This window comes from Triplophysa dalaica, chromosome 6 (assembly GCF_015846415.1).
Source record: "Triplophysa dalaica isolate WHDGS20190420 chromosome 6, ASM1584641v1, whole genome shotgun sequence".
NCBI lineage: Eukaryota > Metazoa > Chordata > Actinopteri > Cypriniformes > Nemacheilidae > Triplophysa > Triplophysa dalaica.
Window position 1 is genome coordinate 16,832,585 of NC_079547.1, and position 22,699 is coordinate 16,855,283.

The following is a 22,699-nucleotide window of genomic DNA, read 5'->3' on the forward strand; positions in this document are numbered from 1 at the left end:
TTTAACTCTGGTATGTGTTATTTTAGCATTGGTTACTCTATTGAATGGAAATCCTTCAATGCTGGTTGTTTATGAATTTGTATTAATGTTTTAGACACTGTGGATCCTCTTGTCTGAATCCCAACAATCTGCCCTTGACATACGTGTTAAAGGCATAGTTCACACAAAATGTAAAATCCTGTCATAATTTACCCCCACGATGTTAAAAATCTGTTTTTGAAACACAAAAGAAGATATTTTCAGAAATGTGTGGTTTTGTGTCCATAAAGTGGAAGTCAATGGGGGGCCAGTGTTGTTTGATCACCATGCACTGTTTTATATTTTCTTGTGTACTGCAGAAAACAAGTCATGCAGATTTGGAACGACATGAGTAAATGACGTTTACTTAAATATTTTTTTTATTGAGGGGTAAACTATCCCATTAAAGATATAAGACAAGATTAAAGACAAATACATAATTTTTTTAGGTTATTTTGACAAAATAAGTTTGAATTATTTGAGGGATGATGTTCATTTCTACATGTTCTAATACTGCCTAAAATGAATTATCAATAAGCAATAATACATGTATTTATTCATCTTAATTATAAATAATATATAGGCCAATATAAAGCCTTGTTGTGTTACAGTTTTATCAGTTAGCAGCATAAGTACAATGTGATCTTGCCTGTGAAGTAGGCACTTAGTTCGGGTGCCTGACTCAGTCCCCAATACAACCACTTCCTTTTGCATTGGGCCCCACAAATGACCACCTACCAACCTCCCCGCCCCATCCGAAACTTAACATACTTAACATAAAGATATTTACAAACACTTTCGAAAAAGTGATGTGTATGGAGTACCTGTGAACATAATGGAGCCAAAGCTCACCTGGTTGATATTTTCCTGTCTGATCAGTCAGGTGCATTTAGACCTCTCAGTGCAAGGTAGGCTGATGGGTTGATCATATTATACTATGTTATGTTATGTTATGTTATGTTATGTTATGTTATGTTATGCTATGTTATGTTATGTTATGTTATGTTATGTTATGTTATGTTATGTTATGTTATGTTATGTTATGTTATTTAAATGATATTATATTATGTTATATTAATTATATTATATTATATTATATTATATATATTATATATATTATATTATATTATATTATATTATATTATATTATATTATATTATATTATATTATATTATATTATATTATATTATATTATATTATATTATATTATATTATATTATATTATATTATATTATATTATATTACAGTATAGTATAGTATAGTATAGTATAGTATAGTATAGTATATTATATTATATCATATCATATCATATCATATCAAATCAAATCAAATCATATCATATCATATCATATCATATCATATCATATCATATCATATCATATTATATTACATTATATTATTTTTTCATTGAGTTTTCCATTTGTGTTAGCTTTGTTAAATTTTTGTGTAAAATGTGCCTTTCAAACAGTTATTTGTAATGTATATACCCCTGGTATTAAAATAGCTCTGAAATATACAGTCGGTTAAAATTGCTCAATAAGACAGAATAGTACATTTTAAACAATATATAAAAAATATTGTTTTCAGCTTTCCTGTAGCTCAGTGGTAAGAGCATTGTGTTAACAACGCAAGGTAGTGGGTTCGATCCCATGGCATTGCAAATACCTATGTAAAATGTATAGGATAAAGCAATGTAAGTCGCTTTGGATAAAAGCGTCTGCTAAATGTAAAAAATCAGGATTTTTTACTTTGCAGATATGTTACACTGAAAGCATGCATATTTGGTTACAATGTTCAAATTAGACTTGTAGGTTTCAGTTTTATTTTATATATTTAGTTTTATATGCTTGTAAATAAAAACACTTTCATCTGCACATTTCTGGAGGTTTGCTTTTTATTTGTTTTGTAGCTCAATGTAAGGCTTTCCTCCTTTCCAGAAATTTCACTCCTGGACACAGATAAGAACCCAAAATGTTTTACCAGGGATTTAGAAAGCTTCACTTGCTTTTGGGAATCAACAGTGGGAAAATCATTTTATTTTATCTACAAATTTGAGGGGTAAGCCTGCTTTATTCTTGTGTTTTCTTACAATCGATAGAATTTACTCATGAAAAAGTTAAACATTTAAATAAGAAAAAGGTAACACCTTTTTAAATTGCTTCAAAGTTTAACATGTCACACCATTTTGAATAGTATCAAAAGTTTCAGAAGTATTTTTGTTCAGTGTTTACAGGGGCTTGCACTTTTCTAAGTAATTTCTTGTGGTAGACAACATTATCTAACACAACAATGCCAGACACTTCTAAAAGGAGACTGAAGCATCGCAGCTCTAGCAAAAAGTCTATGGTGGTCTGCTAAAAACGTTTTTGTCTTAAACAGCTCTGAAGAAGAAATAAGGTGTGATGTAAAACAACAGCTTTTAAAGAACGACGAGGTCCTAAATGTTTGCGACTTTCCACCTAGCGATGTGTATCTGTTGATCGAGACACAGATAAGAGTTGTAGATATCGACACCAATTCAACTGTCTACAACCGCAATGTCAGTGTGGAAATCCAGCGTAAGTGTGTTTAAATGAGCACTTATAAGCAACAGTTCTCGTGTCAAAATAAAACCTATATCCTTCTGTCTTCCACAAAGTTCTTCTGTATCCTCCCTCAAATATAACGCTCTGCCCGACTGGAGAGGTTGGGCAGATGTTAGTTGACTGGAAACCACCAAAACAATTTTGGGGAAAAGCACAGTATGAAATTCGTTATCATTCTAAAACAAAACAGAACAGCAAAGAACTGGTAAGTCAGACATATAGACCCATTGAAGTACATTGAAGTATGTAAGCATTATACAAGTGGCCTTTTAACAAAAACAACTCTTGTTTGCTCTCCAGGTGTCAGGATCTTCTCATAAACTCACTTCTTTGGTTCCAGGAGAAAACTGCACAATGCAAATGAGAGTCAGGCCTGTAAAAGGGTTTTGGAGTGATTGGTCAAGTAATGTAACTGCTATGGTTCCACAATCTTCAGGTAAGAGATGAGGAGAGTATTTGCTTTACAGTGTCTCCAAAATAATTTTACAACTAGCACACAGGCATAAGGGAAATATTGCTTTATGCTTCATAGCAGGGTTTCATTACCTTGGGTAAAATGTTCTTAACTGGGTTAAAATCGCCAAAGTTTAAAATGACCCTTGATGAAGAAAAGTATGAAAAGTTAATGTTCATCCAATATACGTCCAATCACCTGAACTCAGCAACTTTTGCAGATGACATAAAATTGTGGTGCCGCACTGCTGATCTGAACCAACTATTATGCAAATGGAGTACAGAAATATATGAGGGCAGATACAACCTACATTACAGACAAACAAACAGGTATTGTGTTTTGTTGTTTTTTATGTTGTGTGCAACACATTCTGTTACTGCTACACAGCATTTACTTTCTTTGTTTGTTTTGTCTTGTGTTTCAGAAGTTCGTGGAGCAGTTGGAAGGTGTGTTCAGAAGAGCACAACACTGTCAGTCAGTGTGTGCTGCATGGTGAGGAGTCCACTGTCTATCAGATATATCTAAGCGCTGGTTTGGAACAATTTGGTCGAACCTTTTACAGGAAGACGTTCAGTATGAACAGCACCAGTAAGTGTGAGGAGAAATGAAAAGTTCACTTGCAAAAACAGGTTTAACTCCATAAAAACACATTTTTTTTATCAATTAAACTGCAGTTGGATTGTTTGGATTAAGTAATAGTAACTCAAAAAATACATCTGACATTTTAAATAGTTAAAACTCTTAAAATATTGAAAAATAACGTCAGGCAGAATCGGATGTCCAAATATAATTTTAAACTCTAAAACTAACAATAAAAAAGTTGTTTTTATTCAATTAAAATCATAAGAATTGCACGCATCAAGTAAACTACTGATTTTCAGTTTTGACCAAACAAGTACCGTATTACTTTCATGGTCACTGCACCTAACTTATTTTTTATTTTAAATACTATTTTTAATAGTTGTACATCATCATTATAGTGACTTTTTCTGATTGACATTTTACATCAGTCTGTCTTTCTGGTTTTGACAGTCCAAACAGAGCCTCCAAGAAGACTTTGGGCAGAAATTGAAGGATCAAGGCTTTGTTTAAATTGGGATCCACCCTTAATGATGATTTCTGAATATCTAATGTACCAGATCCAGTATAAACTTCAAGGAGACAATAGGTGGAAGGTGAGAGTGAATTACTGTACATGAAATATACCATTTAAAATTATATTAATCATTCAGACAATGCATTAAAAAAGGGGAATACAAAAACATGTCATGTCATGTTATTTAGAGGTACACAGTAGTTGACTAAAAAATGAAATGTCTGTCTTTGTTTAGCAACCTTTATATTGTGACAAATCAATATCACTGTAGAACACAAAAGCCAGACTTTTAGTGACTGAAAGCCTCACCATACATTCGCATTGCGTCTTTTTCTGTACAATGAAGGTAAATACTGACTGAAGTCATCTAACATCTACTTCATGTTGTATGGACAACCATATGAAACAACATGGCAGTGACTAAATGATATACAAGAGAAATAACTGTATTCAACACACATTCAAACCAATCTCTGTGGTAGATTTTCACAGTCCCCAGTTCCAAGATCAGCACCTGTTTGGATGTCCAACAGGGAAGTGAATACACCATCCAGGTGAAAGCACGGCCTGATGGTTCGATCTATAGCGGATACTGGAGTGACTGGACAGAACCTCTCACTGTCCACTTACCTTCAGGCAAAGGTAGGAATCCTTTCAGTCAAAACCATAAACTAAATACATCGTACATTACAAGTCTGCAGCTTCGGGCGAGTTTGAAATATTAAACTATTTCTTTCTCAACACAGAGTGGATCTTCATCGTCTGTGTACCACTGGCTTTACTTATCATTGCTTTTGGAATCATCTCCTTGTTCTACAGATATTTCAGGTAATTCATTCCAAAGTCACTCTGACACTCTTATGTGTGAGCTATAATATAGAACATACAGTATATATATATATATATATATATATATATATATATAGAAATAAAACATTAAAATGAGAGTTCTTTCATTATTTACTCATCCTCATGTCATTTTAAACCTGTTTGCCTTTCGTAATTCTGCAGAACGCATAAGATATTTTAAGGAATGTTTATAACCAAACAACGTTGGCCCCTATTGACTTTATTGTGTGTACACAAAACCAATGAGACATTTCTCAAAGTATCATATTTTGGGACCCACAATAGAAACATTCCTACACATGTTTTGAACAACATGAGATGGGAAATTACCGACTTGTTATTTTTGGGTATAAAAGAATAGAAAATGAACTCTGAATTTACTCCATTAGTAAGGTCAAGCAGACTCTGTGGCCATCAGTCCCGAACCTGAACAAGGTGTTAGAGAGCATCCTGACAGATTTCAATGGATCACACTGGGTAATTGATATCATGTTCGATCATTTAGAATTTGATAACAGTTGCAACGTCAGTCAGATTTTTTAAATGCACCGTATTCATATTCACCCATTTATATTTTCTTTAAATCAGGAGCCATCATTCAACATCAAGCAATGTGAAGATGACACTTATATATCAGTGGTGGAGATTCTATCAGAGGCTGATGTTGCAAGAAAACCATGCAAGGTATCCACCTGTCTTTCAGTCCCTGAGCAGGCCTTCTTGGTTGATGAAAAGGAGAATTTCGTGGAGGACTTGGAGATTGTACAAGATTATGTGCTTTTAAAAAACAACGATACAATCCCATGTTTTAGAGGTAATAACTATACGGTCAGAGATATTGCTTTTTCTCATTTGACCGTTGAAAAACTCAACTGCAGCCCCTCTCAAGAAACCACCACCAATATTCTTAACCATTCATATCTCCTTTCTGAACAACCTGAGCTTCAAGAAGAGCATTCAGCCCGTCGCTATACAAACTTGGAGATAACGGCAAGATCCATAATAACAAATGGAGAGTAAGGATGGTTTAATCGGTCATAACTAAGCCTTCTTAAAATCATTAAGATGAACATTGTCTCTAAAGTGTTCTGGGTTAGCCCGTACAAATACAAAAACTCAGCAGATGGGAGCAAAGTCTGAGATAAGTTTGACTTGTGTTTCTTGAATGATAGATGAGGTTGACCAAACGGAACACTGTTATAGTACAGTTATACATAAGCAGGAGTTCAATGTTGTGTAAGATGTGTGAACATTTGCGTAATGTGTGAATCAGCTAACTGTAAGATCATATGGCTTGCAAAGACATATTGAACAGCGGAGATCTACTTGGACATCAATAACAGTCCAGAGTAAAAGCATTGCTGCTCTTAAACGAAACATTTGTATGTTAATGACTGTTGATTGAGTCAAAATTATTTTCTGTTACGAGAGAGTGTGTGGGACCTTATTAATAAAGTGTTATGGGACCCAAACAAGTTCACCACCAATCCCCCGCCCCCCAATTGATTCCATTCAAAGTGTACAAAGAGTAAAATACAGGTTTTGAATGATAGGGACAGTGAAAAAACATTTTCGGTTGCACTTTATTTTACAGTACTACAGTGTGCTTATAACGTACTTACAGTGTACTTACCTAAGAAAGTACTAGGAAGTATAAGGTAATGTAAATTAAGAGGTAGGTTCAGGATTAGTACCTAGTTATCACCCAGTTATTATATATATTGTAATAAGAACAAAGCCTGTACATGGGACTATATGGTCTACCAAAATATCTGTTCATTGGTGAATTCTCTTTAACAGTGTAATATGCTTTGGTTCTAATTGATTGTACCTTCAGTAATTATGCTTTCTATATTTTGTTGTAACACTTTGTGTAATGATTATGACATAAAACAAAAAAGCTTCATATTTTGGACTTTGAGTAAACAGCTTTATTGTATGAAGATGACACAAAAGACGCACGTAAAATCTGAATAAATCAACGTTCTGTACATTTAAAGGTATTAAATTATAAATGTGTGATTTTTGCTTGCGTAATAAAATGTTTTAAAACTGGTTTGTGATCAAGCGTTCTGTGCAGAATTTTAAATAGAAGTGTGAGTCGAGAATCGATCAACATAATCTGAATGGGTACAAACACTTTCAGCCATTAAAGGCACATTTAAAACGTATTACTTGTAGGACTAGACACGCACAACTTGAACCATTAAAAGCCTCGACTTATTTAGAAAAAGCTGGACAAAATCTCAGAATTAACTCAGAAAGTCAAGCCATTTACAGAGGTGAAACACCAAATGAGACTTTAAAATCTACTCCCTTAATGTCCAGAAAACTGGACTTACTCCAAACAGGTTCGCAACGATCCTGTTTTCCAGAGCCATCAAAGTATCTTCAGTCTGCCTTCAGAGCATAAAGCACATCGTCCTGACTAACGTTGAGTCGGATACGCAGCAGCAGGTCCAGACGGCTGCCCTCAAGGAGAAGCAAGCGACAAGAACCAAGTCTCTGACAGACCGCCAATCCTTCAGAGACGCTTGGCGGCTGCAGACCCTCCACACGACACAGAGCCTGGTGCTGAACGAACACCTGTTGATAACCAAACATGTAACTGCATTCAGTTCATTAGGTTTCAACACTCCAGATTCAATAGCATTAAGATATTTGCTCTGTGCGATTTGTTTATTTCAACTACCTGTTGGAAAGTGGCCTCTTCCAGGCCAAGTCTGCGAAACTCTGCAATAACAGCTCTCAAAAAGAGCTGCTCCTGAAGAGAGGCGCACCTGAAACAGAATACTTATTAGATATTATCTTTCTGCATGGAGGTGGGTCTTAAGCAAAGTGTACACGATCACATAGACACACAATTGTTTTTTACCTAATGGCTGTGACGTAGGAAGAGGAGAACATCTCATCCAAAGTCTCCATCACATGACTCATTCCAACCAATCCACTGCCTTTCTGCAGACCAGCAGAGTGCTCACAAATCTCAGTGGCCCTTCTGCAAATATCAAGGCAACGTCGTGCATCACCAGAAAGTGCTGCTACCTAAAAGACCATAAACACTATGAAACCCAAGATTCGGAAATACACTATTTGTACACTTAATACAAACATCTGTTTTCCACAAACAAAAAGCCACCAGCTAGCCACAGAAACCCAAAAAGTAAGGAACCCAAAAAGTAAGGAAACCAAACAAGTCCTCGGTTTCTGAAACCGTCTAAGAAAAGAAGGCCTATTCCTCCAACAGATCTTAAGGAAATAACATGTTTTCACAACCTTTCTTGACACCAGCTGGAGAGCATCTTCTTCAAACGCCTTCACTCTGTTCAGTCTTGATGTGATGATTTGTTGCAACTGTTTGAAGGTATATGGCTGGAAGGACATTCTTGTCAGACCCTACAAAGTGGACAAGCATTTACTAAAGGCTACTCGTATCCAAACTGCATTTTTCTAACATCACAATACATCTCGTTCATTGCTTACCAATCGACTGGCCACACGATTTATCATGATCCTCTCAGGCAAATCCATAGTGTTTGCGATAGTAAGCACCACCAGGCGGGCGTTGCGTCTGGTTGGCCAATCAAACAAGTTATACATCACGTTCTGTTTCCGGGTCCACAAGAGGTCAAGCTAAAGGGAAAAAAGATTTATTTAAGATCAAACACTTGACAAAAATAGCACTGAAAGTAGATATGGCGTCCAGCTGTTTGCCGGTCCATGGATATTTTCAAGGAGTTATGTGCATATTAAGTTTGTAATGGAGGTCTCACCTCATCGACTAGAAGCACAGTAGTCTCTTTTTTGGGTGCTGGAGCACTGAAACGTTTCTCCAGTAGGGCAGCAGCATGGTCAGGTGTTGCTTTTTGATCAGTCAGTTTCTTAAAACAAGACCAACCAACAAATTCACATTAAATAACACATTTAAAAACAAAGTTAAATCAAGTGAGGGGGTGAAAAGGGCAACATTATATAGACCTGCAGTATCTGTACATAAGCCTGATGAGGGTCTGTCATTTTCATCCCATTGATTTCAATGAAGCGGAACTGAGGGATCTCGTCTTGTTCTGAAGCCTGGTGAAGGGACCGGATCACCTCATGGACCGTGGCAGTCTTACCAGTACCAGGAACACCTGAGATATACATACACCTGCAGAAGGATAAGACAAAAATGAACTTGGTGACCCTTTGGTACAGTCTGTTAAACCAGATTGACCCTCCAGTCTTACCCTCCGGTCCCATCGATGACTTTACTTTCCACGAAGTTGTAGATGTCTTGGAACTCTTGTTCTCGACAGGGCAAAGACTCTGGGACTGAAGAAACATGTAACCTGTAGCAAACACACAGACATAAGGGAAAAGGGATAAAATCTGCTATCATATTCAAAATTTAATATTCAACACAAAAATACAAGGGGAATGCATCGTCACTGGTCTCACGATTCGATTACGATTATGTCAACGATTGGATTCGATATCCTGATGTGTTGCATTATCAATTTTGATTATAACTCCCCACACTTTGTAAACATGTCCAACTTGCAGTAAAATGTTTATCTGGTACACTCCAAAGATTGAGAATGAGAAGAGAAACTATATTTAGGAAATATATTTACAAAGGAAAATAACAATAATATATTTACAGTGCCTTGCAAAGGTATTCCTCCCCCTTCATTTTATTCACAGTTTGTTATGTTGTCACCTTATCTTGAACTACTTTAAAATATATTTTTTATTAATCTTCACTTGGAACAGTCGAGCAGATAAATAAGAAGTTTAAATAAGACATCAGTGTTGCGGTAGACAGCAGGTGCAATGTAATCAGAAATGTGCAATGTTAATGTGTTCTATAAGTTCAATGGTAAAGGTCAAGTGCAATGAGCTGATGAATGACATTGCACTGTCAGAGTCCTTAAAGTGCGGGATGTGTCCATATTAAGAAGTCTGATGGCCTGGGAGAAAAAGCTCTTCTTGAGCCTCTCTGCTTTGGCCAACTGACTGCGGAAACCAGACTGCAGTAGACAGAACAGAGAATTTGCAGGGTCTTTAATGATTTTGACAGCTCTGGCTTTGTTTCTCCTGTTGCAGAGAGAGGAGAGCAGACCCAGAGAGGCACTAAGCTCTACGAGTAATCTCGTCGTTTAAAAATCAACCGTTCCCTACCAAAGACGGATTAATTCGGCAATCAGTGTTTGTACTGTTGTAAAGCAGGTGGCACTGTTACACACATTTGGAATAAGCACAGAACCTCTGAACCTAGAACATATACAGCTGTGTGAAAAAGTATTTGCCCCCTTCCAGATTTTTTGTTGTTTTGCATATTTGTCATGCTTAAATTATCCAGATCAAACCAATTTTTATATTCCACAAAGAAAACTAGAGGAAATAGAAAATGCAGTTTTTAAATGATGGTTTATTAATTAAGGGAAATAACAATCCAAACATTTCTGACCCATAATTGCCCCCTAAACCTAATAACTAGTTGTGCCACCCTTAGCGGCAACTACTGCAATCAAGCGTTTGCGAAAGTCTTTCACATCGCTGTGCAGGATTTTGGCCCACTCTTCTTTGCAGAATTGTTTCAATCCAGCCACTTTGGAGGGTCTTTCAGCATTAACAGCATTTTTAAGGCCATGCCACAGCATTTCAATTGGATTTAAGTCAGGACTTTGACTAGGCCACTCCAAACCCTTTATTTTGATTCTCTTCAGCCATTCAGAGGTGGAATTGCTGGTGTGTCTTGGATCATTGTCCTGCTGCATAACCCAAGTGCATGTAAGGTTGAGGTCACAAACCGATGGCCGGACATTCTCTTAAGATTTTCTGGTAGACCGCAGAATTCATGGTTCCATCAATTATGGCCAGTCGTCCAGGTCCTGAAGCTGCAAACCAGCCCCAGACCATCGCACTACCTCCACCATGTTTGACTGTTGGTATGATGTTCTTTTTTGAATACTGTGTTAGTTTTATGCCGGATGTAACGGGACGCACACCATCCAAAAAGTTCAAACTTTGTCTCATCAGTCTACAGAATATGTGCCCAAAAGTTTTGGGGATCATAAAGATGTTTTTAGCAAAAGTTATTTTTGGTCAACAGTGGTTTCTGGAATGACCAGATCATTCGTCCAGTGGTGTAAAGTATTGGAGTAAATGTAATTAGTTACTGTACTTAAGTATCTTTTTGGCATCTTTGTAGTCATACTGAGTATTAAGGATATTAAGAACATTTACTCTCTACTTGACTATATTTTAAAGGTATATGTACTCTTTACTCCACTACATTTGTAATGACTAATGCAATTACTTATTACATTTTGCATGGCACCAATCTTTTTTTGAGCAGTTTATTTTTGCTACAGAAGAACTGATATTCCCATTTACAGGGCATTGAAGGTACTATGATTTTGTGGATTTTGCTCTAATTAACTAAAACTTGTCAACATACCTTCTTTAAGTGAATACAAGTGCAGTATCAGGTAGTTGTCAATGGCTGGCGGTTTATATGTGAAATGAGGTCAAAATTGCAGCTCGCGATGAGGCAACATCCAGCATGTACAGTGCAAAAAGGATTTGACTTTTTAATTTGACTAAACATTATTTTATTAATCTGTTATATTGAAGAGAACTTTTTGAAGGAGTTTGGCTTATTACACTTGGAAGTTTGTAATAGACGTAGGTTATGGAGTCGGCCATGATTTGTTGCATTTTTATTCGGTCTTATTATGATTTAAGAAAATAAATGCGATTGCTCTCCTCACAAATCAAAAGTTTCTAGTTTTTCACTGAAACGTCCCTTAAGTGTATAAGACTAGTGCTTCTTCGAGCCTACATTCAGTACGAGTAAAATACTCAAGTACTTTTAAAATCAAATACTCAAAGACTTACTGAAGTCGCTTTGTAATTGGTGACTTGATACTTGTAATGGAGTAATTTTCGCTGAAAGGTATCTGCACTTCTACTTGGGCATGGTTTTCAGATACTCTTTACACCTCTGGCGCAGTCTGAAAGATGTATTTAAATGCTCTTTGTCAAAAGCGACGTTTTCATATAAGATAAGACATAACAACAACACTTTCTATGTACAATAGAACAGTATCAACAGGCACATGTGACATTTAATTGCATGTTTTAATAATCAATTATACGTTTTTATGCATCGCGATGCATTGTATAATCGATTATCTTCGACAGCCCTAAAATACCTGCATGAAACTACACTGAGAAACTTGCTGGCCCATGCTTACCGTGCCCGCGCTTCTTCCAGAACGTTCCCTGGCTTCCTGGCTGGCGCACTCCTGCTGGGAATGCTGGGAGTTGCTTGACGTGGTGTACGTGGTGTGCGTGGAGTGGCTGGAGCAGTCTACAGTTAAATAAAAATATATATATATATCTTGAAGCGAAAAGCTTCAATTAAGGGGACATATTAAGTGTGATAGCATGGGGGAGAAAAGGTAAAAGGGCTAATCTGTGATACCTTTTTGCTAGGCGTTTTACGAGGAGTCCTCGCAGAAGTGCGGGTTTTCTCTGTTGAGTGTGGTGTCCGGGAACCCCTCCGCCTCTTCACAACGAGTTCATCTTCACTGTCCATCTTTGCCTCTGCTTCCTCATCGCTGCTGCTCTGAAGGTCAATCTTTGTTGGTACAAAGCAGTCATCATCGTCATCGCCATCTTCACCATCTGACTGCAGGTCATCCTTGTTTCCCAGCAAATTTCTAAAAAGACAATATTACGAACCAGAGAAGGTTTTAAACAGATAACATCACTGGCCAACACAAAGCTAAGACCTGAAGCTCACTGATCCTTCAGATCAATTCAAAATGCAGCACCTAATCACAATAAAAATGTATGGTTCACTTATATTATATTATATATTGTATTGTATCTGAATTAGTAAAGTCATCAAAACTACAGATAAGACAAATAGAAATATGAAAATGATGCTGTGATTAAAATACCTAAATACATTTTCAGAGCTGACATTTTTTGCCTAGAATTTGTACATGTCTTTAATATAAAATGTTCAATAAGCATATACGGCTGTGGTGTGGAGTTGCATTAATATTTTGTGACAGTTGTTGCTCTAACATGGACTTACAGCTGCTTTCTGATGCGTGAGGACACAAGCTGAGCAGACTTCCTCTTGGACCGAGGAGTGGCAGCTGTCAGAACGGGTGATTCTTCATTGTCTTCTTCTGCTCTAACATTTGTTTACCAGTACATTGGAAAACAGAAACAAATGCGATATCGTAAATAAACTAGACTCATTCCTGCTTGTTGACTAAATTACCATATCTTAAACTCTAAAATAAAGAAAGTGCACCCCCTAGTGGTCAAAAAGAACAAATATTGTAGCTGGAAAAAAGTAACAACCCAGAGAATAAGATACTAAAGACCTCCAGTACTTACAGAGCGGATAAAGTTGGCTCTTTTCGTGCAGTGCAATCTTTCCTCCTGGATGGAGTTCTTGTCCTGCTTCGACATTAGATTTCGGTTAGTTGTTGTACTCAAAGTAAAATTAAATAGGTCTACTCAAACAGAAAGTGAACCAGTCGCCACCAGTGACCTGAATTAAACCAGTGCGCAGATTTTTTTTACTGTGACACAATCCACGCTGTATCCTGTGTCTGACAATGACAGACCAAGATATCCAGACCTATGAGTTTATATCCAGTTTGTGTTTTTGTGCCCGACACCAAAATCGGAGGGACAGAGGAAGAGTGCAGCTTACGTCTGGCCTCTCAGACTTTCTCTCCTAGGGGTAGCTTCCCTCTTCCGGGGAGTTCTGCCTGTGCTAAGTGGTGGTTCCCCAAGAGGCTGCAGTCCGAAAAATGTACTAGGAGGGCAGGAGGACATACATAACCAGACTCTACTTACAGTTTTGTATGAGAATGAGACACAACCGTCTCGAACTAAACTGATTAGTGCAAAGGCCAAAACAGTTGAAGTGTGTATTTAAATCAACTTCCATCTGAAAAAGTCAGCTATGACATGTTAAACATTTTAACTGGATGAACCCAGATATCACATTTCAATAAATGGACGTCATTAGCATAAAGACGTACTTGGATTCTTCGTCAGTCTCCTGTGCAGTTGGAGATTTAGGTTCATTGAGCGGAGTCAGTCTAATAGAAATGGAAATGCGGCCCGTAGGAGAAGTATTCAACTTGGACGTCAGTGTTTTCCCAGTCCCTTTGGGTTCATCAAGAATCTCTTCCAGAACATCATCTCGGGTCATGTTTTTACTCGGACCTGTCATATAGTAACAGTAACACTTCAGTTCAGATTATGCCAGCAAATTGGTCTGATGCGAATTTGAATAAAGCACGCCACTCACTGTACAAGTCAAGTTTCTTGCGAACGTGGGGTCCGGAGGTGGCCCTGCCTCTCCTCCTTGCACTAAGAGCTTTAGCCGCGGAGAGTTTGGAGGCAGAATGTAGAGACTCCGCCTCCGAGATGATTTTTCCGGCGCTCATGCTGCCACGGGTGAGAGCGCCCGACATGGTTGCCCGCTTCATTACTGCGAGGTCTGGGGTAGGAAGGACACGAGCCGGAGGCCTTCGTGATGACGGCGGGGGAGATTTAGGGCTCAGAGGTGGTTGCATTATCTCAGAGCTCAATGCTCGGAAGGCTTTGCTGTCCCATAAGAGTTTGACAAACAGGACGTCTTTGCTTTTGCCCTCTGGGAAAGGAGCTTCAGGAGAGACAAACTCAATCTAAAAGAAAATGTAGAAATAAAACGTCATTTAACAAAAACATCTAGATAAGGCTTTCAACATGAAAAATCAGTCTGCACCTGTACTGCTGAAAGAATGGTCTCAGCATCCACTTCATTGTCACACGAGCGGTCGTTGTAGTAAAATATCTCCTGAGGATGAGAGTCTCTCCCCAAGAGCTTTCGTTTGTTATGAGGTATCTCACACATCCGCACAAACCACTGGACCAGAGCAGTCTTCTTCTTTCCTGAATCTGGACAGAAATGTTTTTATCAACAAAGAATCCCATGCAAATCCATCTATCCTGGATCAAATAAGAGGTACTCCTACCATCACTGTACAGTTTGAGAAGTTGGGCCACAAAAGGATTGTCGTCATCATCTCCCTCAATAAGAATGAACTGGCCTAAAGACACTGTTGCGTTATCAGTCCTTCCATCCAGAGAAATGGTCATGGATCTGTGTGAGAAACGATCAAACCAGTTTGTGTCTTATTAAATTACGACTTTTGGTTACAACTAGTTCGCAAATACAACATTGACGTCATCGGTTAAAAGGCCAAGAACTGAACATACTCAAACCATTGATGTAGAAATTCCTGACTTTTACGTTAAGACATCCATCAACAACACATGATTTTTGGACTTACTCGTGGTACAATCTCTTCAGTTTTCTGTCTTCACCAACTGGCGCTCCATTCAATCTGTAAGTTCTTCTCACTCTCAGTCTTGTGATATAGCGGCTCATGGTACAGATCAGACGTATGAGGTCTGTACAGCAACACTTTAACAGTTAACGTAACTTACTGACATCAATAACTTTACTGTTCAAAATATTAACAACTGCAGCCACATTTAGATCTAATCACCATAAGTGCCAACTAACATTCATATCAACAAACAAAAGGTTATGTTAGTGTATCAATCGCTCTATAGTCCACTTTCCGTTCTACTTAACTTACTCAACTATTGAATTCCTGTGCGATCCTTGCAATCTCCAATATTAAATGCGCGTACACGCGATACTCAGAAACGCTGAAACTAAAACATTAATAAAGTTCTTACAAAACAGCCAGAAACCACAATCGTGCAAGGCATACCAGAATTTCGCGCGCTGACAACCTATGACGAGTATTTGATTGGATCGGAAAAACTAGTCCCCTCCCACTTGACCTTACGGAAGTGACGCACTTTTTCCCGGACGTAATTCTTTTTGCTCTATTACTCCATGGGGCATTAGCGCTCCGTTCATTCGTTTACGTTTGTTTTTAATCATGGCTAATAGAACAGTTAAAGATGCGAATAGTATACACGGAACAAATCCTCAGTATCTTGTAGAGAAGATTATAAGGACACGTATTTATGAGTCCAAGTATTGGAAAGAGGAATGTTTTGGACTTACAGGTACGTACAATATGTTTACTGTGGTGATCTTATTGATTACATGTATATTATTACAAGCAGTACTCACAAAAGATACCACGTACAGTGACGTAAATCGTAAATATGACAAGTTAATGTTTACCGCCTGGGTTTCTATACCACGTTGAAGCTAAACGTTTTGTTTTTTCTTTCGTCATGTGTAACGTTAGCTGAGCTTGTTGTGGACAAAGCTATGGAACTGAAGTTTGTTGGTGGAGTATTTGGAGGAAACATCAAGCCGACCCCATTCATATGCCTGACCCTGAAAATGCTCCAGATCCAGCCTGAAAAGGACATCATTGTGGAGTTTATCAAGAACGAAGATTTTAAGTTAGTGTTCTGACTCATGTGCACTTCGCCATTCACACTTCACATTGGCTATTTAATCAACTGTATTTTTTAGGTATGTTCGTTTGCTTGGAGCGATGTACATGCGTCTGACTGGAACTTCAGTGGATTGCTACAAATATTTAGAGCCATTATACAATGACTACAGGAAAATCAAGAGCCAGAATAGAAATGGAGGTGAGCATTTTCCCTTTAGGTCAATATTCTGCGGTCTGGTCCTTGCACAAAAAAATGCTTTACAAATATTTCTTTTTCTTTACTTAAGAGTTTGAGGTGATGCATGTAGACGAGTTCATAGATGAGCTTCTTCATGCAGAGAGAATGTGTGACATCATCCTTCCCAGACTTCAGGTTGGTTGGACTTCATCTAGTATTGTTGGTTTTATTTGGAGGTCTTTTAGGAAAAGAAACTGGTACCGATCATATAAATAAAAAGAATGGGTTTTTAATGGGTGTGGGTGTGACGAGACACTTATCCAACAAGACGAGATTGGGCTCACGAGAACGAGGCAAGATTTTTAGATTTTTTTAAAGAAATCTTCAATGATGAAATATGTACGAAACAAAATATTTTTATTGTCTTTTATTCAACTTAACACAAAATGCAAATAATGTAGGCATTATAAAGTCTTGTACTTTATGAAACAAAAAACATATATTTTAATGAATTATATTATGCAGTAATAAACAATAGGTTAACACAATAGGTCACAAACTCAAATGACTGGCAGTAATTGCACAAAATGTACGCTTTGTTTTCTTTACATGCGCAGCTTTTAGTAAAGACCTTTGGTTGTTTTCTCTATATGATTTTGCCTTATGTTTACATAGAAAGATGGTGGGAAAGTAGCTCTGCAGGATGGAAAATCACTTTGTCTATGAATGGCCCGCCCGGTCACTGTAGCTCACAGCACGCACATACTTTGTGCAGTTATTAGCATGTTCTGGGCAGAAATGAAAACAGGTCACACCATGAACAAATGTGCACTATCACAAATGCTCCCAAATATTTTTTGAGGTTGCACAGGTGAAATTTAGGGAGCATATGCGACTAAAATGTCGCAGTTTTGAGCCCAGCCCTCAATCATGCCAATTGCGTAGTAAATTGTGTTCTCATGCCATAAGATCCCGTCACACCCCTAATAGACATTTTGGTTTTTTTTGTCACAGAAGAGACAGGTTTTGGAGGAGGCTGAACTCCTGGATACCCGCATTAGTGCCCTAGAGGAAGACCTGGACGAGGTGGAGACCAGTGATGAGGAGGATGAGGAAGAAGAGAAGGTAAGTGAACTCACAATGGGGACAATTCATGCATGCTTATACTACAAACATACAAACTTAGTGATTTCTTGTCGCTATTTAATCTTGGGTACTGTAGCAGGAAAGAGTTCAGTCACCAGAGCCGCACAGAAGGGCTTACAGAGATATGGATCGGCCACGCAGATCTCCATCTCCACGCTACAGACGAAGTCGCTCACCCAGAAGGTCATTTAAAGCTCCACTTCAATTTTGCACAGTGTTTTTACCGTTATAGAATCCATAAATGTTACACAGCAGTTTAGATTATTTATTACAGTATTATTTCAAGTTGATAATATCAGTCATGACAGATATTATAAAATAAAAATGTTTTTTCCATGTTTTAGAAGGAGCAGATCACCTAAAAGAAGAAGGTATGGACAATACACTAAAAAACAATTAAAATGTTTGAATTTATGTTATGTACATTATTATGGTCTTTTTGTAAAATATTATTAAGATGTGTGGCTGATGAATCGGTTAATGCGGTTGTCTGATTAATTCAGCCCATCACCCAGACGTGAGCGAGAGCGGGATCGTCACCGCAGCAAAAGCCCCCGTAGACATCGCAGCAGATCCAGGGACAGAAGACATCGTTCCAAATCTCCAGGTACAGCCAAGCTATTACAAAATATGCAATGTATGTACACACAACAAATTATTAAAATTCTAAATTACAGATCCATTTAAAAAATTTAAATAAAATCAAGGCAGAGCGTTTTTGGATTTGTAATCGTTATATTTAAAGAATAGTTTACGCAAAAAAAATCTTATCCTCATGTCATTTCAATGCATACAATATTTTTGTCCATGTTGCTCTACACTGGAGCTTTTTTCAAATAGGTTATTTTGGTCAGATTAAATGAGGTTTGAATTACTCTTGATAAAAATATGAATATTTTCCTTCAGGTCACCATAGAAGCCACCGGCATCGCAGCCACTCCAAATCCCCAGAAAGGCAAGACTCGCATAAATGAACAGATTTTTTTATCTATTGTTTTATTTTGTACGGTCTTGTTTTTCCCGTTGTTTAATGTTGTTTTTCTTCTTGTTACAGTCGGTCTAAGAAGAGTCATAAGAGTCGTCGAAGAGGAAACGAGTGATCTCAGTTTTTCTTTTTTTTTCTTTTTTTGTATAACATTTTTGTAGTCTGAAATGTATGGAAAAAGCAATTTCTGTCATTAAAAGCTCAACCTTCTGTGTAAATGACCAATGCCAATTTAGTCCTAAGGGTTTTTTGTTTGTATGCAGTTTTATACTTTTAACTGATTCAGCCATAATTTAAGAATTGTTGTTTTTCGGCTGTTTGTAAGTGTAATTCACTTTGTCAGTATCATCTTTAATAAAGTGTACTGTGCAAAATAAACATGTTATAGTTTTACAAGAAAACGATATTATAAAGACAAAAATGAAACGGTACATTTTCACAATGTTAATTTTTTAGTAGGCTTTGTCTAAATAAGCAGGACCTAACATGCGATTTAGTACTTGTCATCATTCTGTAATTGTAAGACCTAGATGGGAACATTTAAATTTAATTAAGTGAAATCTTCAAGTTATAATTGTAACTACATGCTAGGTTAAGTTGTGGAAGCAACGAATAAAATGTGTAATTTAGCTCAATAAAAACCGCGGTTGCTTTTTGTCTGCAAACCATATAATTACAGAACATTTATTACAGTCAGTTTTTTGTGCATCCTTTAATAAATCATAATTTAGATGTTAAAGTGATGTCAGGTCTGAAATGTATTGATTTACAACACATTTGGTCTTTAAACGGGCAAAATAAAATTGTTAATATGGGCGTAAACAAAGACTTTTATTTTGACGTGTGGTTTCGCGAGGACAGCAACAGGAAGTAATAAGTGAACATTTTCAGAATAAACAATCGTGATAGGATAGTACAGTAGTGAAGATAGAATATCCTAATCGTGCACAGTAAGTAGTTGAATAAATAAAAACATTTTGCGACACATGAAACAAAAGTTTATTGACCCGATTACATACTGAGAAATGCAGCCTTTTCAACGAGCTCTGCGTCTTGTTATTCATTCTCATAAGTTTTACTGTCGAAGACTGGTACGTTATTAAACGTGAAATGTATGTGCGATTCATGGTTCTAACGTTAGGCAATTTAGAGCAAATTCTTTAGTAGTGTTATGAGTCTTATTTAGAAAGAGCAAAGGTTGATGTTGTGTCAATAATGCATGGACTCGAACCCGAATGATGTAATAACTACCCATTCTTTTAAAATACAAATGCATTTTGTTTCAAACACATTCTCAGTATGCAGTTATTCATTTTATATAGTTCATTATGCCAAAAGGGCATTTCCAAAAAATCACTGTCCCAACAATGTCCGTGCAGATTGTTTTTACAATATGTGCATCCTGTTGGAACTGTTGGAAGTCACCTGACATGTCAGGAGGTTACACTTCCTATCATTCTGAGTTCTGAACAGTTAGCTTTAGTCTAACAGTATCTGCAACATTTCAGTAAGTGTCTAAAGACTGAAGTGCTTTACAGGTACAGCAAGCAAAGATTTAAAATCCTGCTGCTCAATCTTTTTCAACCAAACTCTGTATTTGCCAGGAACGCTGTTCAAATAGTTTTTGTGTCTTTTCTCTAAAGACACACAGGATGAGTATCAATGACTTTGCTGTCATCAGCACTGGACGAAAGATGCCCCTTGTGGGACTAGGGACGTGGAAGAGTGAACCTGGAAAGGTGGGTTTATTTTGTGCTCTTATTGTTTTGTAATTCATATGCATGTGTTTTGTGTATTAAAACGTTTAAATGGACTACAGGTAAAACAGGCCGTTATTTGGGCATTGCAATCTGGCTATCGGCACATTGACTGTGCTCCCATTTATGCAAACGAGCCAGAGATCGGTGAAGCTTTTCAGGAAATGCTGGGGCCTGACAAAGTAAGTATAGCAAGAATATTTGTAGTTTGGCACAAGCTTTGAAAAACTCTTTAAAAAAGTGTTAAAACTTTAAAAAGGAAGCGCCACAAACACCTCTTGTATGATTTGTAGTAATGCACAAAATCTTTTATTATTTGAAAAAAAAAATATTATAACACAGATCCACTTTTAAAAGCTGTCAAATGAGAAACTGATCTCTTTCAGGCCTTAAGACGAGAGGATGTATTTGTGACTTCCAAACTGTGGAACACAAAACATCACCCAGATGATGTAGAGCCATCTCTGTTAAAGACCCTCAAAGACCTGAAGCTGGAATACCTGGACCTCTACCTAATCCATTGGCCATGTGCCTTCCAGTGAGCCTTTCAGATTTTATCTAAGAAATAAATAAAATAAATAAAAAACTTTAAAAGAGATTTTTTTACTCCTTTTGCTGTTTATTGCACGGTTAATTTTAAAATGTATGGCAATTATAACATGTAGCCTATCCTTTGAGGTATAGTCTTATATTCTTTAACTGTTTTCTGGCTTTCCTCAGATAGCAGTTAAGTCCTTTATCTTTTTTTTGTAGACAAGGTGATAACCCTTTCCCTAAAAAAGAGGATGGAACCTTGCTCTATGACGACATCGACTATAAACTGACATGGGCTGCTATGGAAAAGCTTGTGGGAAAGGGTCTTGTCAGGGCCATTGGGCTCTCTAACTTCAACAGCAGACAGATCGATGACATTTTATCAGTTGCAAGCATCAAACCTTCTGTTTTGCAGGTCAGATGAATATGTGCTCTTGTTGATCTTTTGTTTAGATTTTTTCAGTTTTTAGAGTAACCATAGTGTTTTGTAGGTGGAGTGTCATCCATACCTTGCACAGGTTGAGCTGCAAGCTCACTGTCGTGATCGGGGTTTGGTCATGACTGCATACAGTCCACTTGGATCTCCTGACCGAGCCTGGAAGCATCCAGAAGAGCCCGTTCTGTTGGAAGAACCAGCCATTGCTACACTAGCCAAGAAGTACAACAAGAGTCCTGCTCAAATTATCATCAGGTAAAGTGATGTCAGGCACTAGATGTGCATATTTCGATACTCATTACTATTTTCTAGTGTTTATATGGTCTATTGATCAATTGGCAGGTGGCAAACTCAGCGAGGAGTAGTGACTATCCCAAAGAGCATCACAGAGTCTCGGATCAAAGAGAACATCCAGGTTTCTAAATGTTGACTTTTTCTTGTTTTCATTTTATTTTGTTCAAGTAATTTATTTAAGTAATAATTTGTCTGATTGCATTTATAGCTATTCGATTTCAGTCTTGAACCTGAGGAAATATGTCAAGTGACTGCATTGAATAGAGGTTGCCGTTATATTGTGCCAACAATTACTGTAAGTTTGCTAGTATACACTGTTCAACATAGCACTAAATGTTACTACAGGAATTCCAACAAATACATTTTAAAGGACACTTTATATGTAAAGGTGTTTTCTTTTTAATTCTTGCAGGTTGATGGAAAGCCAGTACACCGCGATGCAGGACATCCTCACTACCCTTTCAAAGACCCCTATTAATACACACTTGTACAAGATGCTGTGCCTTGGAACCAATGTCAATTCAGTTCTCTGTATAATTGTAAACAATAAAAGTTTTGTTACATATTGATTTGTGTACTGTTTTGCATTTGCCTATATGTCTGTTATAATTAATCTGCTGTAACAATAAAAATACTGGTTACATGAACTTGGATATAATATATATAAAGCCTTTAGTTTAAAAGTACTTGATTACATTTTGACTTAAGCATATCAAATTTCCATTTAGGGAATGTGTTTTTTCAATTTTAGGGTTACTGATTTTGGATCTCTATTTACTTGTTTATTTTAAGAAAAAACATTAAACAAGTGAGTATTTGATTTTACTTATAACAAACTAAAGATTAATTAGATATTTAAAAAAAATTAGGAATATAAAAATATAAGAAAAAAAGAATGTCACTATGCA

The 22,699-nt window shown here is 37.1% G+C and overlaps 4 protein-coding genes across 10 annotated transcripts; 3 read left to right on the forward strand and 1 right to left on the reverse strand.

Moving 5' to 3' along the window:
• The first annotated feature begins 272 nt into the window (after nt 1–272).
• mpl (MPL proto-oncogene, thrombopoietin receptor) lies at nt 273–7,057 on the forward strand. The gene is made up of 12 exons (XM_056749989.1): nt 273–926; nt 1,956–2,076; nt 2,398–2,576; nt 2,657–2,808; nt 2,904–3,039; nt 3,278–3,386; nt 3,482–3,645; nt 4,090–4,232; nt 4,636–4,795; nt 4,900–4,981; nt 5,392–5,479; nt 5,591–7,057. The coding sequence occupies exons 1-12, from the start codon at nt 854–856 to the stop codon at nt 6,020–6,022; spliced, it is 1,839 nt and encodes a 612-aa protein (XP_056605967.1). The 5' UTR covers nt 273–853; the 3' UTR covers nt 6,023–7,057.
• A 153-nt stretch (nt 7,058–7,210) lies between these two features.
• orc1 (origin recognition complex, subunit 1) lies at nt 7,211–15,818 on the reverse strand. 5 transcript variants are annotated; one of them, XM_056749986.1, is made up of 19 exons: nt 15,681–15,818; nt 15,364–15,484; nt 15,046–15,173; nt 14,796–14,968; nt 14,337–14,715; nt 14,065–14,251; nt 13,731–13,835; nt 13,409–13,471; nt 13,098–13,199; nt 12,477–12,714; nt 12,247–12,362; nt 9,232–9,333; nt 8,981–9,152; nt 8,776–8,883; nt 8,486–8,635; nt 8,279–8,398; nt 7,878–8,047; nt 7,695–7,782; nt 7,211–7,588 (listed from the first exon to the last, which is right to left on the reverse strand). In XM_056749986.1, the coding sequence occupies exons 2-19, from the start codon at nt 15,459–15,461 to the stop codon at nt 7,394–7,396; spliced, it is 2,694 nt and encodes an 897-aa protein (XP_056605964.1). In that variant the 5' UTR covers nt 15,462–15,484; nt 15,681–15,818; the 3' UTR covers nt 7,211–7,393. The 5 variants fall into 5 exon arrangements, with proteins under 5 accessions (XP_056605964.1, XP_056605962.1, XP_056605966.1 ...); XM_056749984.1 differs by having other exon boundaries at nt 15,676–15,818; XM_056749988.1 differs by lacking the exon at nt 13,731–13,835 and having other exon boundaries at nt 15,676–15,818.
• Nucleotides 15,819–15,926: 108 nt separating this feature from the next.
• prpf38a (pre-mRNA processing factor 38A) lies at nt 15,927–19,201 on the forward strand. Its single transcript, XM_056751166.1, has 10 exons — nt 15,927–16,117; nt 16,306–16,465; nt 16,539–16,660; nt 16,749–16,834; nt 17,654–17,764; nt 17,862–17,968; nt 18,130–18,156; nt 18,289–18,392; nt 18,692–18,740; nt 18,840–19,201. Exons 1-10 carry the CDS (start codon nt 15,988–15,990, stop codon nt 18,883–18,885), a joined length of 942 nt encoding a protein of 313 aa, XP_056607144.1. The 5' UTR covers nt 15,927–15,987; the 3' UTR covers nt 18,886–19,201.
• Nucleotides 19,202–19,601: 400 nt separating this feature from the next.
• Nucleotides 19,602–22,360, forward strand: akr1a1b (aldo-keto reductase family 1, member A1b (aldehyde reductase)). 3 transcript variants are annotated; one of them, XM_056751164.1, is made up of 9 exons: nt 19,602–19,720; nt 20,414–20,509; nt 20,590–20,709; nt 20,914–21,065; nt 21,281–21,476; nt 21,553–21,752; nt 21,840–21,912; nt 22,000–22,086; nt 22,204–22,360. In XM_056751164.1, the coding sequence occupies exons 2-9, from the start codon at nt 20,423–20,425 to the stop codon at nt 22,267–22,269; spliced, it is 981 nt and encodes a 326-aa protein (XP_056607142.1). In that variant the 5' UTR covers nt 19,602–19,720; nt 20,414–20,422; the 3' UTR covers nt 22,270–22,360. The 3 variants fall into 3 exon arrangements, with proteins under 3 accessions (XP_056607142.1, XP_056607143.1, XP_056607141.1); XM_056751165.1 differs by having other exon boundaries at nt 19,605–19,720; nt 20,375–20,509; XM_056751163.1 differs by lacking the exon at nt 19,602–19,720 and adding an exon at nt 19,749–19,861.
• The last annotated feature ends 339 nt before the right edge of the window (nt 22,361–22,699 follow it).

Excerpts from the sequence above, each read along its gene's own strand:
- mpl (XM_056749989.1), top strand. The coding sequence starts at position 854 with ATGGAGCCAAAGCTCACCTGGTTGATATTTTCCTGTCTGATCAGTCAG. Across the intron at positions 2,809-2,903 it reads AACAGAACAGCAAAGAACTG|GTGTCAGGATCTTCTCATAA; the intron begins GTAAGTCAGACA and ends TTTGCTCTCCAG. Across the intron at positions 5,480-5,590 it reads ATTTCAATGGATCACACTGG|GAGCCATCATTCAACATCAA; the intron begins GTAATTGATATC and ends TCTTTAAATCAG.
- prpf38a (XM_056751166.1), top strand. The coding sequence starts at position 15,988 with ATGGCTAATAGAACAGTTAAAGATGCGAATAGTATACACGGAACAAAT. Across the intron at positions 16,118-16,305 it reads GGAATGTTTTGGACTTACAG|CTGAGCTTGTTGTGGACAAA; the intron begins GTACGTACAATA and ends GTGTAACGTTAG. Across the intron at positions 18,157-18,288 it reads AGATCACCTAAAAGAAGAAG|CCCATCACCCAGACGTGAGC; the intron begins GTATGGACAATA and ends TGATTAATTCAG.
- orc1 (XM_056749986.1), bottom strand. The coding sequence starts at position 15,461 with ATGAGCCGCTATATCACAAGACTGAGAGTGAGAAGAACTTACAGATTG. Across the intron at positions 12,363-12,476 it reads GTAAAACGCCTAGCAAAAAG|ACTGCTCCAGCCACTCCACG; the intron begins GTATCACAGATT and ends ATTTAACTGTAG. Across the intron at positions 7,783-7,877 it reads TCCTACGTCACAGCCATTAG|GTGCGCCTCTCTTCAGGAGC; the intron begins GTAAAAAACAAT and ends ATTCTGTTTCAG.
- akr1a1b (XM_056751163.1), top strand. The coding sequence starts at position 19,796 with ATGCAGCCTTTTCAACGAGCTCTGCGTCTTGTTATTCATTCTCATAAG. Across the intron at positions 21,477-21,552 it reads TCAAACCTTCTGTTTTGCAG|GTGGAGTGTCATCCATACCT; the intron begins GTCAGATGAATA and ends AGTGTTTTGTAG. Across the intron at positions 21,753-21,839 it reads CCTGCTCAAATTATCATCAG|GTGGCAAACTCAGCGAGGAG; the intron begins GTAAAGTGATGT and ends ATCAATTGGCAG.